This window comes from Rissa tridactyla, chromosome 1 (genome assembly GCF_028500815.1).
Source record: "Rissa tridactyla isolate bRisTri1 chromosome 1, bRisTri1.patW.cur.20221130, whole genome shotgun sequence".
Taxonomy (NCBI): domain Eukaryota; kingdom Metazoa; phylum Chordata; class Aves; order Charadriiformes; family Laridae; genus Rissa; species Rissa tridactyla.
This window is the reverse complement of record NC_071466.1, coordinates 23852385-23868346: the sequence shown is the minus strand read 5'-3', so window position 1 is coordinate 23868346 and position 15962 is coordinate 23852385. Positions and strand designations below refer to the sequence as shown.

The 15962-nt window shown below is 40.3% G+C and overlaps 1 protein-coding gene across 1 annotated transcript in view; it reads left to right on the top strand.

The window, feature by feature from the left end:
- Positions 1-15962, top strand: part of MIPEP (mitochondrial intermediate peptidase) — a 76926-nt gene that overhangs the window by 19624 nt on the left and 41340 nt on the right. Inside the window, exons 11-13 of the mRNA XM_054216436.1 lie at positions 12689-12842; positions 13814-13891; positions 14738-14942. Of these exons, the coding sequence (XP_054072411.1) occupies positions 12689-12842; positions 13814-13891; positions 14738-14942 (437 nt within the window). The remainder of the gene's footprint in view (positions 1-12688; positions 12843-13813; positions 13892-14737; positions 14943-15962) is intronic.

The following is a 15962-nucleotide window of genomic DNA, read 5'->3' as shown; positions in this document are numbered from 1 at the left end:
CTGTGTCAGAAAGAGAAGCCACCACAGCAACTGAAGGTGTTTTGGATCTTGGGGTGACCAGCTGAGCAGAAATTAGGAATAACTCATCTCCTTTCTTCCTGGGACTGTACACAGGCTGCCGGCTTGAAGGGAGAGTGGGCAGCACTTTCGTTTTTTCAGAGGTGTAAGGGCAATACCAAGGTAGCTAAACATGACTCTAGCTGTTTCTAAAGCTGCTAAAAGCTGCACCTAATGTTGAGGTTTGCAAGGTACTTGTAAATAAACTCATTTATGGCTGCTTTTTGTGAAGTTATTTTTAGTTTTACAAAAGAGCATTCTTCGTTGGAAACACCATGTTTGAAAAATAGCCCAGACCCTTTATGGAACATGTGAGAAAACTGTCACTCTGTGCAAATTGAAAGCTGAAGTGGAAAAATAATGCAAAATTCAAAAAGAACCAGGAAATCTTTCAACCAAAGTACTCATAGCGAAGGAAAACTTTCTCTAAGTATCTGTTTATAAGCAAGAGAAGGCATGTCTTCTATTAAATCAACTAATGTAGGTGCAAAAAGTCCATTTAACTTACCAGTCACTAAGCTAATGAACCAAGCTTTTTGGAGGAAAACCTGAAAGTTATTGAAAAGGCTTGCTGTGAAGCAGAATTCAAGTTTCAAGAGTTATTTATTTATTCCAAACATTGTGGAAGGACAAAGAAATTGTTGTTGATTTGAAAGCAAAGTCAAATTTAAAAGATGCATACAGTGTCGATACCAAACCGATATTTCAAATTACCCCCTGACCTCTTCTAAAATACTGTAAGAAGTACAATTAACAGAAAGAGAAAAGGAATGTGAGATACAGGTACTAGTTTATGGTTGATGAGAGTACAAAGACTTTCTATTATTATTATTATTATTTTTAAGAAATCCAGAATCTTCTATAAATCATGGTTAAGAGTCTCCCTTCAGGTAAAGAATTAAATTTCAGAGTCTGGCATGTAATGAAAATTGGAAGGGGTTTTCCTTGTCTTGATCTCTTTAAGTTAACCTGAGGGGTTCGTCTCACTTTTATCTTCCACTAACAACATTTTTTTCAAGTTTCTTTGAAAGTTTTGGGAGAATCTGTTTTATTAGAGATAGTTAACTTAGTGTTCTATATTTTCCTGGACATCAACAGGATAATAATTTTTCTCAAAAAAAAAAAAAAGAAATCGGGATATCAGGGACTACACTTAATAGTCAATGATAAGAATTCTTGCCAAGCAGCTAATTTGCAGTTGTTAAGAGCCTGAATGCTCATGTTCTGAAGAACAGTGATCCTTACTCAAATATCCCTAATGTCCAAGTTTATAAAAAGCATTCTTCATAGAATAGATGAAAGTCATGCTACACAAAACAGTCTTAGTTTCCTTCCAAATATACAGCTTAAATGAAAGTGATTTTAGAAGTCTGCATTTTATTTAGACTCAGTGAAGTCATACAAGCTTAGAAATAATTATTTATAATGACATACTACATCTTTGTTCTTCACAGGGACACAGCCTTTTTGTTTGAAGCCTGCTGTTCTTGAAGAATAACCAAACCTCATTGTGTCAGTTAACTTCTTCTTAAAATTGGTTTTTTAAATTGGTGTGGCTACATTTCTTCTTTTAAAAATAGTGCTGGGCTGCATACTGTAAAAGTCAGGTGTCTGGATTTTTTAACATAGTTTATCCTTTAATATAAAGCAGGAATTTACATCAAAGAAACTACTGTTTTCTTTGATATTTCTACTTTCTTTAGGACAGTACTGAGATTTCTCTTTGTAAAGTTTCTGAGCTCACATTCTGACATAAAATACATAAGAAAATTTTCATTCTTTCCTGGGCTTTGTTATAAATATAAATGCTTTGACATTTGAAATCAGATGTTCAGAGTGAATTAAGTTCTTGAAATATATTTTAAGAAAAAATGGAAGCAGAACAAACTTCTTTTGTTCATTTTTATGCTTCTCAGTCTTTCACAGTTTTGGACATTCAAGCATATGAGTTATGCAATTCTACAGGAACAAGAAAAGAATTTAAGGTTTGTTATTACAATAAAAGGGACTACTTTTAATTTTTGATTTTTTTTTTTAAGTCAAAGTTTCTAACTAAAAGTTTGGCACAGAGAAAAATATTCTTTTCCACTGTAGATGACTTCATGTATATATTTGTTGATGCTGTTTCTCATTTGTTCAGAGTGAGATTTATATACTGGTGTCCTTTATTTTTTACATAAATGTAATATGGTATTTCCTACATCTAAACTAAAAGCAATCTTTTTTTTTTTTTTTCCTAATACCTGATCATGTAAAAATGCCTTCTTGATTTCAGGAAGTCTTATTTTAGATTAATAATTGTGTTTTCTGGTGTGCATGTCTGTAACGGATAGAAATTTTGGTATTTCCTTTTCCTGCTCTTCCAGAAGTGCATTCAGATCCTTTTAAGTTTCACGTCAGTGCTGAAGAAAATTTCTGTGCTCAAGTTCAAGCATAGTTGGGAAAACTTTTTGTAACACTGCAAGTATCAAAAGTCAGTACACACCTGTTTTTTTGACCTCAGATACCCTAGAAGAAAGGTTCTGTGGTAAGAAATCTTTTTGACTGGAGTATGTCATTCTCCGCAAAGATCTATTGTGATTCATCAGACCGCCATTCTTCCATCTCCTTCGCCTCCATTTTCAGAGGCATCTTCCCATAGAAAAGACTGTGCTGTTCAGCCTTTTGGGATTCAGGTATACAACATGCAGTCCAGTCAGGGAAGCCAAAGTTTCAGAGAGGAGCAAAAGTTCGTAGCTGAGCTGAAGACTTCTGCTAGTTAGCAGAACTAGTTAGTTCTGGCTGGTACCTTGCTGAGCCCGAGAGTGGCGTTATATTTTGTTTGTCTCTGCCTTTCTCTGGTGACGTAGGCATCCTAGGTGCCTATTTGAAGCACTTTGAATCACCTTGCTGGGGCCCAGAACTCACATTTTAAGTTAAGATATAAGAACTCACATTTTAAGATATCCAGACAGGACGTTTGATTCTTGCCCTGGCTTGCTTAGCTGACCTAAATCCTTTTTCTTCCTTAGGAAGTGCTGTAACCATGTTTCCACATATTTGCCAGGTTTGGAGACAGCAGTACAGTGTTCTGCTAGTGACGTTAGTTGCCATGTGCATCATCCTCCTCATTGAATTCTGCTTGTCTGCTCAGCTGGTGCAGGAAGCAAGCTGCAAATTACAGCATACAAGAAAACCTGTCTTCAGGCACTTCTCTGCAGTTGCTGTGGCCAAATGGGGCTCCAGTCGGTTTCCAGCACAGATTTTAGCTGTCTTTCTCCAGAACATTAACCTTTCTTTCTAGTAGCAGTAACCCTTAGCAGAAATTTTACTGGTAGCAGAATGCCTATTAGTGTAGTTCAGTATGGGTCGTAATAACTTCCTTTCTGATTTCTTTTCCCAAAAATACTTGAATGCTTTTCCTGTAGGAGATAAAAGTTGTAACTTGGCTGCATAAATGTAGAGGCAGCTTGCCAAAGAGTGACCAGAAAGAGTGTGCTAATATTAAAGCAGCTGTTTCTTGCAGTTTTATTTGATTTTTTTCTATTTGTTTTAAATAGAAGGAACAAAGCTAGAAAACTAAGCCCACAGTTCATAACAGCTTAAAATCATGCCTAAAGTGATTCTTAGAGTGGCTGCTACTTTAACATGTAATATAATAATAAAAAATAATTATATGCACAGTAGGGTCATCAGTAGTTATTAATATGTAGATTATTGAAGATTGCTTTGCTCTGACCGGTGAGCAGTTCGGGGGCAGGCTAAGCTGTAGTACTTTGGAAATGCTGCTCTTTTTTATATAGAGTCAGTCAATATAAGTTAATGAATTAACTAATTCATTTTTGTCCTTTTATTCTATCAGTAGAGAAGTAACGTTCAGTGGAATGCCTTGTTTTGGTAGGGTTTTGTTGGGAGGCTTTTGTGTGCATTTTCAAATACACTTGGTTTCACATTTGAAAAAATGATCAAAGAAAACAGCATGCACCTGGGATAGAAGATGGTGAACTTTGAGTTTCCCCTTTAGCTTCAGGAGAAATTCATTTTACACTCTTGGATCAGCCCTCAAAAAGGCTCTGCATCCTACACAGACAAGCCGTATCTTTGTTACAGGGCAGTTTAAAGTGCTAAGGGAGTGTATTGATAAAAGTCTTCATCCTGGAGTTTTTTGTGGTGTTTCAGATAATGTGGCCTGGGTCAGAAACTGTTTTGAAGATAAAACCCGAGACCCTGGAACAGTATTAGAAGTCTCATTCAAAAGGCTGAGAGAAGAGAAGTTTGGCTTGCTGTCACAATCGCAGTCCCCATTGCTGCCAAGAAATTGTGCTACGGTGTTTCGGATTAGCATGAATTTGAACAGTGAAATACTGTGCCTGGGAAATGTTGTGTTCTTGCAGTTTCACTGAGGTGATGAAGCCGTGAGTAGCTGAGGTTGGGCAATCATTTGCTAGCAAACAGATGCTTTTTTTCCTGTCATCTGGAAACAATGAAGTTGCTAATGGCTGCTACCGTTTGATGCCTGGAATCAAGCAAGAATCTTCAATAAGGGAGCATGTAGTTTGCCTGTAAACTCTTCCAAATACTTTTCCACCCACACCCTCCAGCCAGACTTCAGTTTTACAGATCTACTAGGGATTGTAGGATTTCCTGTTCTGCTCATTGTGTATTCTTTTTCTGGGAAAGATTCAAGTCTTTTAAATTAATTTCTTCCCTTTTCCCCATTGTCCTCTAATCTTATCTAGCTTTACACCTTTCATTCTGCAGTGAGTAGCATTAAATCTTGAAGGTGGGGGCTCAAAAAAGAGTCAGTTGTGTGCTTGCTCTTGCCACTGAAAGGCAAGATCATCTATTAATAATAAATCCAGGAACAGAGTTTTTGGTTATAGGACATTAGCTTCAGATAGCTGAGTGTTTGGCTAATTTCTGTCCCTAAATAAGACCAAAGAGAAAATTTTCCTGGAACCAGTGCAAGTTTAGGTTAGACTTTCTTCAATGATAGTTGGTCTTACTTGATTTACGAAAAGAGAGTTCATGTATGAGGTAGGACCAAGTTTAAAACTTGTGAATTAAATCTGTTTTGGTGTCTGGAATGATTATCACTTATAGACCGGTATTAGAGAAAGATTTTTTTGAAGATGTACTATCCATTTCCTGGAGCAGTAGCTTTTTTTCCGTACCCAATACTCATTTTGAAGTGTCTTATTGATTATTATCATCTGATTGTGAAAATTGCTTTATATTATCCTATTCTAACCACTTTCCTTGTAACTCCTATGACATTGCAGTGGCTTGCAAACAAAGAAACAAACTATGGATGCCAGATAACTTAATAATCACCACTGACCACTGTCAGGATTGTAATTAGTAGTTTAAATATTAGTCTTGTGTCATTAGACACTGGAGTTATTTGAGGATTTTTCAGTATCTTTGTCTTTGATCTTTGTTTGTACACTGGTGTAGTAGGCAACGTGGACATGGAGAAATAAGTAAGATCAGAACTAAAACCATTTTTTTTTGCGTTCTGTATTAAAAAAATGTTGTTTTTCAAAACTTTTGCAATTTTCCGTTGGCAAGAGGACTATTAACACACATTTTTCATTAAATGTGGGAGAGGTTTGATCCTGACAATGTTCTACCAGAAGTGACTGACATAAACTTTGTGTAGTTATTATTAAAGTGTTTGTTTAATCAGGACCTCATTGTACTCAAAATGTCAAGATTGTGACATCTTCAAACATTAAGCCATGGTAGGGGACTAGTTCCCCTGGGGAGTCTGCCTTAAGCCAGTATAGTCTGTTACTGCTATTTTCCTGTGTGGGTGGGTAAGTATCATGCTTTTCCAAAAGACAAAACTATTACAGACTGATTTTTTTCCCCCACTTTGGATAGTGACAGTGTATTACAAAATACCTATCAGAAAGCCTTCTCCCCATCCTCTACATCATGGGGTAAGTTCATGGGGATAAAGCGCATGTTCAAGGAGTGCTGAGAATGAGGAAGAAATAGGCACTTATTTTCTCCTTGTAATATATTAATGTCAGCTCCTCTACCTATGAATAAACATCGCTGCGATCTCCTGCTAGTTTCTATCTGCATTTTTGACAAAAATTAAGTGAAACATAAAGTAGTTTCAGAGTTCTTCTCCTCTGCCCCCCAGCAAACGCGTTAATCCAGTATTTCAACTGAATGTGGTAATCCTTTGTGGTTAGCATGAAATGTTGTCCTCCTCTGATACGTAAAGCTGAAATACTGCACCCGTGTGGTCTTGGTCCTAGGCTCCATATGACATCTTCATAGAATCACAGAATAGTTGAGGCTGGAAGAGACCTCTGGATGTCATCTAGTCCAACCCCCCTGCTCAAGCAGGGCCACCTAAGGCAGTTGCTCAGGACCTTATCCAGGTGGTTTCTGAGCATCTCCAAGGATGGAGACGCCACAACCTCTCTGGGGCAACCTGTACCAGTGCTCAGTCACCATCACAAGGAAAAAATGTTTTTTGATGTTCAGAGGGAACCTCCTGTGTTTCAGTTTGTGCCCATTGCCTCTGGTCCTGTCACTGGGCACCACTGGGAAGAGCCTGGCTCCATCCTCTTTGCACCCACCTTCCAGGTATTTATATGCATTAGTAAGATCCCCCTGAGCCTTCTCTTCTCCAGGCTGAACTGTCCCAGCTCTCTCAGCCTTTCATCATAGGAGAGATTCTCCTATGATCCCTTCATCATCTTTGTGGCCCTTTGTTGGATTCTCTCCAGTATGTCCATGTCTCTCTTGTACTGAGGAGCGCAGCGCTGGATGCAGCACTCCAGGTGTGGTGTCACCAGTGCTGAGTAGAGGGGAAGGATCACCTCCCTCAAACTCTGGCAATACTTTGCCTAACGCAGCCCAGGTTGCCATTTGCCTTCTTTGCGGCAGGGGCCCACTTCTGGGTTATGTTCAGCTTGGTGTCCATTAGAACCCCCGGGTCCTTTTCTGCAAAGCTGCTTTCTTGCTGGGTGGCTCCCAACATATGTTGGTGCCTGGGGTTGTTCCTGCCCGGGTGCAGGACTTTGCAATTCTTGAACTTCCAAGATTCCTGTCAGCCCATTTCTCCAGCCTGTCAAGATCCCTCTGGGTGGCAGCACGACCCCCTGGCATCTCAGCCACTCCTCCCAGTTTGGTGTCATCAGGAAACGTGCTGAGGGTACACTCTGCCCCATCATCCACAGCATTGTTAAACAGGACTGGACCCAGTATTGACCCCTGGAGTACACTGCTACTCACTGGTCTCCAAATCCAAATAGATTTTGTGGCACTGATCACCTCCCTCTGGGCCTGGCCGTTCAGACAGGTTTCAGTCCACCTCCCTGTCTGTTCATCCAGCCCACACATCGACAGCTTCTCTGTGAGGATCTTACGGGAGACAATGTCAAAGGCCTTACTGAAGTCCAGGTAGACAGTGTGCACTGCTCTCCCCTTGTCTACCATGCCAGTTGTTTCATCATGGAAGTTCATCAAGTTGGTCAAGCATGACTTGCCCTTGGTGAATCCATGGTGACTATTCCTGATGACTTTCTTGTCTTTCATGTGCTTGGAAATGGTTTCCAGCATTAGCTGGTCCATCAGAAAAGAATTCTGCTCTTCAGAAAATTTTGAGCAATCTGGTCTCTCTTGACGTCACACTTTTGATTTTTCTTGCTTCCTGTGTAAATGTTGCTTAATTTCATGACTTAATGTCATGTTCTTGACTTTCTTACCATTTTCATATTCTCTTTTCCTGCAGCTGAACTCACTGGTAGGAGTTACATGTTTTAATTTCCTGCAACTGTGAAAATATGATGGTTTGCTATGACCGTGAGCTGTTGGTGGAGTTAAATTTTGATTTAGTGAAGTGTGTGTTTGTAGTATTGTATCATATGGCTTCTTTCTTGAAATATGTTGTACAATCAGCTCTCTTCTCCCCATTGACAGGGAGGAAATGGTGGGGAAACCCTGGATGCTATTAGATGTCTCGGGGGAGGAGGATGTGAAGGTACTAGATGGGCTTTGCGCGTGGTCAGCGTAGCTTTGGGAGGGCTGATTGAAATGAGCTCTGCAAAGAGCCCTCATGCAACTTCCATATGGAACCATTTGAGCGTGTCTGTATTACTGCCCTGGTTCTGAGATAGCACCTGGATTAATAAACCTTTCTGGAACATAAACCAAGGTACAGTAAATTTGAGTGGCTCAGCAGAAACCAGCGTGGGACAAGCAGGACTGGGGCAGATCCAGAACTAATAAATGCTGCTTATCTGAATTGGCTCTGAGGACATGTAGCTCTAGGTTACGACACAACTCAAGGCTGAATTGGGACTAAAAGTGATGTATAACTTTAGCCATTTTTTTTCATGTAGCTTTTTAGCCATACAAAATGTGTATCATTACCTACTATTTAATCTTTAATTTATTTTGAAATAAGTGCTGTAATTTTAAAAATAAGGATAATCATGTTTCCCACCTTGGAGGCGCGTATGTGTAGAAATCCTGCTTCACGTTATAGTAAACTTCTATTGAGACAGTACTTTTATAGTGAACCTTTTCATTTATGGTCCGTCCTTAGTTAAAGAAGCAATTGTTTGAATTACAAATGGGAAACTCGGCTTAATATTCTTATAAAGAATATTAATATAATATTCCTTAATTAATTAATTAAAGGAATTAATTTAGTAATTCCTTTAATTAATAAATAAAGAATATTCTTAATATTCTTATATTCTTATATATTCAGTTTTGGGCCCCTCGCTACAAGAGGGACATTGAGGTGTTGGAGCGTGTCCAGAGAAGGGCTACAAAGCTGGTGAGGGGTCTGGAGGACAAACCTTATGAAGAACGACTGAGGGAGCTGGGGTTGTTTAGCCTGGAGAAGAGGAGGCTGAGGGGAGACCTCATCACCCTCTACAACTACCTGAAAGGAGGCTGTAGAGAGATGGGGGCTGACCTCTTCTCCCTGGTGACAAGTGATAGGACGAGAGGAAACGGGTTCAAGTTATGTCAGGGGAGGTTTAGATTGGATATTAGGAAACATTTTTTCACTGAAAGGGTTATTAAACATTGGAACAGGCTGCCCAGGGAGGTGGTGGATTCACCATCCCTGGAGGTGTTTAAAAAAAGGGTAGATGGGGCACTTAGGGACATGGTTTAGAAGTGGCTTTTGTGAGGGTAGGTTAAAGGTTGGACTCGATGATCTTAAAGGTCCCTTCCAACCTCAGCAATTCTATGATTCAATTCTATGATTCTATAATATGTAGGTTGACGGTATAAGATTTTAAAGTGATGTGACAAAAACCAGTCCTAAACTATTACAGAGGTTGTTAGGACTTGCTGCTAAAAGGTGTTATTTTTTTCTTTTAATAAAAGGGTCATTTTAACAGGTTTGTATGCAGGGAGAGCTTCAGAGCAGAATCAGAAGAAGAGGACTGAAGCACTTAGTGGTGGGTTTAATTTCTCACAGTAACAGTCTGAGCAGAAGGTGATCACAGGGTGATACTGTAAAAGTCTGGAGACATCTGAGATTTATCTGCTACAGCTAGCTTTCCAAAAAGTGCCACTGTTGAAGGAGCTGCAGTTGTTATGAATTGCTGACTTTAAAATCTCAGGATATTGAACACACACACTGTAATTCTGTACTTCTGGGAGGCTCCAGGTGTAAAGGGCTCCAGGAGTCCTTTGTACTCCAAATTTCTGTGGCTTATTACAAGGAAATTAACTCATCTCTTCTGCTTTCTTTTAGAGAGTTGCTTTCAGTCTTTTTATCTAACGATCTAAAGTGATTTATATCATGATTATTTTTGTTCTTTTGGTGTAAAGACTCTTTTTGAGTAAGAAGGAAAATGTGTGTCTTGCAGCATGCAGAGTGTGAATTTAAGTGTTGCTGAGCATCTTGAAGTCAAGTTGTGTCAGTATGGTAGAGGCAAAATCAGCTTTATTGTCTATGTTCTAGTATAATTAGAATGGAATACAGAAACTTTAGCTTCTGGCATGTATAGTGTGATAATAAGCAAAACCCTGTAACTGAGCATACCTGTATTTTTGACAGATGTTGCTATGGTAGTTGCAAAATGCTGCTAGAGTATGTGATAAAGGTAACGTAAAGGATACTAGAAAAAGAAAACAAAACACAGTGACATATTCAAGAACAAGTGCTGTGGCTTAGAGAAGTAACCCCAGCCTGCTGTGCATCACGGTGCACTGAAGCTGGGTACTGAATTGTAGCTGCAGTTGTGAGCAGCGTATGGGCGAGTGCACCGTCCCCAGTGGACTTAGGTCTTGTCTTTTGTGTATGGGAGTGGGAGGGAAGGAGGGGTAGGTAAGTGGATAGGGACTAGCTGACTCTTTCAGAGCTGGTCTCTAACTAAGCCTTTTGATCACAGGCCTTGAAATAGCATGATTCTCATCTGTGGTGTTCAGCTATTGTAGTCTAGCTGATGCATGTTTAAATTTCAGTGACTAGTTACCATTTCATTAATCAGCAAAAGCACAAGAGCATGAAAGAAGATAGAAGGGAGGGACTGCAATTCTCTAAACAGTATTTACTCTGAGAACCCAGAAAATGGTACAAATAACACTTGGACTTTGTATGTGAAATGAGGGAGCAAGAACATTTTTGCCATTTGGGGTCCACACACAACTAGAAGCAGATTCCAGTTCTGATTTTGCTGTCATCTCCAGAGTTGTGTGGCCCTGAGCAGCTTGTGGAACATGTCGGTTTGCAAAGCGTTTGTTTGCTTGATACACTTGTAGTTCGTTTACTTTTTAGGGTCAGAGTCTCAGGAAGTTTGAACCCAAGTATAGGCTTCATACATCTCTGAACTACTTTTATAATTGCTTTTCGTTCATTCTTAGTTTATCTGCGTGCATGCAGATCATAGAATCATAGGGTTGGAAGGGACCTCTGAAGATCATCTAGTCCAACCCCCCTGCCAGAGCAGGGTCACCCAGAGCAGGTTGCACAGGAACGCGTCCAGGCGGGTTTTGAATGTCTCCAGAGACAGAGACTCCACCACCTCTCTGGGCAGCCTGTGCCAGTGCCCTGCCACCCTCGAAGAAGTTCCTCCTCATGTTTAGGTGGAACTTCCTATGCTCAAGTTTGTGCCCGTTACGTCTTGTCCTGTCCCCGGGCACCACTGAAAAGAGCCTGGCCCCATCCTCCAGACACCCACCCTTTAAGTATTTATAAGTGTTGATAAGATCCCCCCTCAGTCGTCTTTTTTTCCCAGACTGAAGAGACCCAAATCCCTCAGGCTTTCTTTATAAGAGGGGTGTTCCAGGCCCCTAATCATCTTTGTAGCCCTTTGCTGTACCCTCTCAAGCAGTTCCCTGTCCTTCTTGAACTGGGGAGCCCAGAACTGGACACAGTACTCCAGGTGCGGCCTCACCAAGGCAGAGTAGAGGGGGAGGATGACCTCCCTCCACCTGCTGGCCACACTCTTCTTGATACACCCCAGGATGCCATTGGCCTTCTTGGCCACAAGGGCACATTGCTGGCTCATGGTCATCCTGTTGTCCACTAGGACTCCCAGGTCTCTTTCAGCTGAGCTGCTCTCCAGCAGGTCAGCCCCCAACCTGTGCTGGTGCATGGGGTTATTCCTCCCCAGGTGCAGCACCCTACACTTGCCCGTGTTGAATTTCGTAAGGTTCCTCTCTGCCCAAATCTCCAGCTTCTCCAGGTCTCTCTGTATGGCAGCACAGCCTTCCGGTGTGTCAGCCATTCCCCCCAGCTTTGTGTCATCAGCAAACTTGCTGAGGTGCACTCTATCCTCTCATGCAGGTCATTGTTGAATATATTGAAGAGGACTGGACCCAGTACTGACCCCTGGGGAACACCACTCGTCACTGACCTCCAACTAGACTCTGTGCCCCTAATCACGACCCTCTGAGCTCTGACTTTCAACGAGTTATCTATCCACCTTACTGTCCATTCATCTAACCCACTGGTTAGATGAATGCATGGTGTCCTCCTGCCCACGTGTCTTCTGTGCTACAGTGTCTTGAACATACTGAGTTGTTCAATTTTAGGCTTAGGAAGCTTGGCCATGTTTGAACTCCACATCACATACTAAAATCTTCATGTGTCTCAAAGCTGTAAGATATTTTCTACATGGTTCAGGGAGTCCCACCTCACACGTGGGAATTGATTGTGTCTCCTTGGCCTTTCTATTGCTTGCGAAAGAAGAGACTGCAGAGTCAGCAGTGCTTACTGGTTTTCTGCCCTAGGTGAGGATTTGGCTTACACCACAGCCAAAGCCAGCTCCGTTTTCTGAGCAGTGAGATGGCACAGCCTTGGCATGGGAATGGCATTTAGGTGCAGGTGGCCTCTTGTGGATCAAAAGCCTCAGTCTGGCCACCCATGGTGTTGCCATGGTCTGTTTGAGCTACGCGTTCACCACATGTCTGAAAATCATGGTCAACATCTGCTGAGTTTGGTATCCAAATTTAAATATAAGAAAAATTGAGTTACTGTGAAGCACTATGCCATAACTAGTCTGTGACTTAGTTTCACTATTTGAAAAATAAATCCAAACATGGTCAATAAGGGCCTTGGGGCTTATCTGGTGTATTTTGTCACATCCTGTGACTTGGAGGTGAAGAGTGTAGTTTATGTAGCTCAACTGACTGGTTTGGGATTCTTTTATTTCCTTAGGTACAACATTGATCCTGGCTTGTACTGTCCATTTTTCTCTCTTGGGGCGTGCATGGAAGGTTTGAACTCTTTGTTCAGTCAGCTCCTAGGAATCTCCCTTTATGCTGAACAGACACAGAGAGGAGAGGTTTGGTCTGAAGATGTTCGAAAGTTGGTAAGTATTCTTGTTCCCAGCATCTGAAATGACAAAGGGAAGTTCGACAAGGTGGTGTGCACCTCTGAGCCATGAATCAGACTTTGTTTTCAAATTACTTGTGTACCTATCAAGAGCACACACTAGTTGTCTAATTTTAGTTGAAGTTAGACCTCAAGGGCTTTATATTCTCTCTAAGTGCCTTTTGTATGCTTGCTATTTTATGGCTTTTATAATGTACCTCTGTGAAAATGGTGCCTGAATCAGAAGCAGTTTCTCTGTTTGGAGATTACTGTTGTACCTTTCAAGCTGCCCTTCTGAATGAGCCCTGCTAGTTTTTTTAGCATCAATTTGTAGATGGCTGTAGTCGACTAGAATGCTGTAGGTGCACATTCTAGCAGTCATGAGTCTTTGCCTCATTTTTTTTTTTTTATTCTGTATGTCATCTTTAGTTTGAGATTGTTTTTTACGTCTTTATTTTTTGCCCTCTTTTTAGGGGTGGGCAAAAATAAAAACATGGGTAAAAATAAAAACTTGGGCAATAATTTAGTCATCAGGTTCCTCTGTTGTCTTCCCTCCATGTATTCACTGCCAGATCTTCTTCACTGCTCTTCCACCTCCAGCAAGAGCTACTGTTCTTTATATCCTGTGGGTCAATTTATGATTACTCCTTATTCTTTCTATGTTTATTTCCACAGTAAATCAGCTTCGGTTACTGTTGACTTCTCAGAAGTCATTTAGGGGCTATAGTCTTACTGTTAATACTAATCTGTGACTAGTTTTAATTGAAATGCAGAAATGGCTGTAGTTTGAGGGACAGGTTGTGAACCTTGTATATATTTTTTTTTCAATTAAAATTACCCACAGATTTTACATGAATTATTCCAGTTTATTTGTCATTTATTCATTATAAATCTTTGGATTAGAATACTATGTCTTCAATTTACACATCGGTGCTTTCATCATGGAAATGATACTTTTTTTTCCTTCAGGCTGTTGTTCATGAAACTGAAGGTTTGCTGGGATACATCTATTGTGACTTCTTTCAGCGACCTGATAAACCACATCAGGTAACATTTACGATCTGATTCCAGCGTAATGAGTAAGGGCTGTAGTGTTAGGGCCGTGTACATTCAATGTAAGTTTAGTAAAAATTATCTTGATTTAAAATAAATTAAATTTAAACACAGAAAATCTGTAACATCAAATGTGGTTTTAGGTAAAATATTTTTGTGGTAACCTTTCGTTTAAAAAACATCACCTGATAGGCTGAACTCAGACTCTTTGTTATACAGAACGACAGGCACTATGAAATGTCACAGAGAGAAATGGTAGATTTTTAAACACCTATTTTCTGGCCTACTGTGCTATTGACTATACGATGCAGTACAATAAACACTTCATTCTGTGGAAGCATATGCAAATTACTACCTTTAGTGAGGTGGTAAGTGGACAAACTTTAAATTTGCACTAGTTTAATATATTACTCTGTTTTGCTAGTATTTCACAATATGCTAGGAGAGCTGTGGAGTATATTTTAAAAAGAACTTACTGCTGAAGAATGAAGAGAGAAATTACTGATTTGGCACATCAGTCAATTCTTTGAGCTAGTGATATTTTTGAGAAAAATTGAGAGGTTTTGACAATTCTAAATAAAAAAACCCTCTAAAAGCAACACAGTCTTTTCTTTATGGAATAAGGTAGTTTCTGTATGAATACGAAGCAAATAATAAAAATGGAGAAACAGTGTGCTGTTATTGAACAACACTTAATGATCATTGAAGTCAACTTGTGTAACTGAGTATATGTTTAGGTTTGATTTAATAGTTTAAGTGTAATTTAATAAATTCATCATTGTTTTAATATCATTGATATAATGACATTGGCTGTCCATATGTTTGCTTTTATCTTGAAAGGATTGTCACTTTACAGTTCGTGGAGGCAGGCTAAGGGAAAATGGAGAGTACCAGCTGCCTGTAGTTGTTCTTATGCTTAGCCTGCCCCATTCAACAAGGGGTGCACCAACGCTACTAAGTCCGGGCATGATGGAGAATCTCTTCCATGAAATGGGGCATGCTATGCATTCAATGCTGGGAAGAACTCGGTACCAACATGTCACTGGTGAGTAAGTTAAAATAGTGATTTTTTTTTTGTTTTAATTAAATGTTTAATTTCTAGAAGAAGGGAGTAGATTATCTAAAAACCAACCAAACAACATTTGAATATTCTTCTCCTAATAAGAATTAGGCATTCGTATCTCTTCTTTCTGTACTGCTGATCTTTGTTCTAGTGGTGGTATCCACTCTTGCAAGTTTTCCGTATGTGGAGTTTAGAATAATGGAATAGCTGGAGGACTGAAAATAAATTGAGCTAAGCTTTTGCCTAGTGTAAAAGCACAGTGAATCCTGGGTTGAAAATTACCTAGGAAATTGAATTAAGGAATTTAGTATAATAGTACTTGCAAAGAGCATGCACTGTCAATACAGAAAATCTGTAAAGCCTTTTCTAGTTGATTTCGATTGAAGCAAAGTTGATAAATTAAAAAAGTATTGTACTGGCAAGCATGATGAACTGGCAGGCCTTTTTATCATATGTAAATGAACATGAATGAATCACGGAATCATGGAATCTTCAGAGTTGGAAGGGACCTCTAGAGATCATCTAGTCCAACTCCCCTGCTAGAGCAGGATTGCCTAAAGCACATCCCACAGGGCTGCATCCAGGCGGGTCTTGAAAATCTCCAGAGAAGGGGACTCCACAACCTCCCTGGGCAGCCTGTTCCAGTGCTCTGTCACCCTCACCGTGAAGAAGTTTTTCCGTGTATTTGAACGGAACTTCCTATGTTCTAGCTTGTGCCCATTGCCCCTTGTCCTGTCACTGGGAACCATTGAAAAGAGCCTGGCTCCGTCCTCCTTAAACCACCCACCCTTTAGATACTTGTAAACATTAATCAGGTCCCCCCTCAACCTTCTCTTCTCCAGGCTAAAGAGTCCCAGCTCTTTCAGCCTTTCCTCATAAGGGAGGTGCTCCAGTCCCATAATCATCTTGGTTGCCCTACGCTGGACTCGCTCCAGTAGTTCCCTGTCCCTCTTGAACTGGGGAGCCCAAAACTGGACACAGTACTCCAGTTGTGGCCTCACC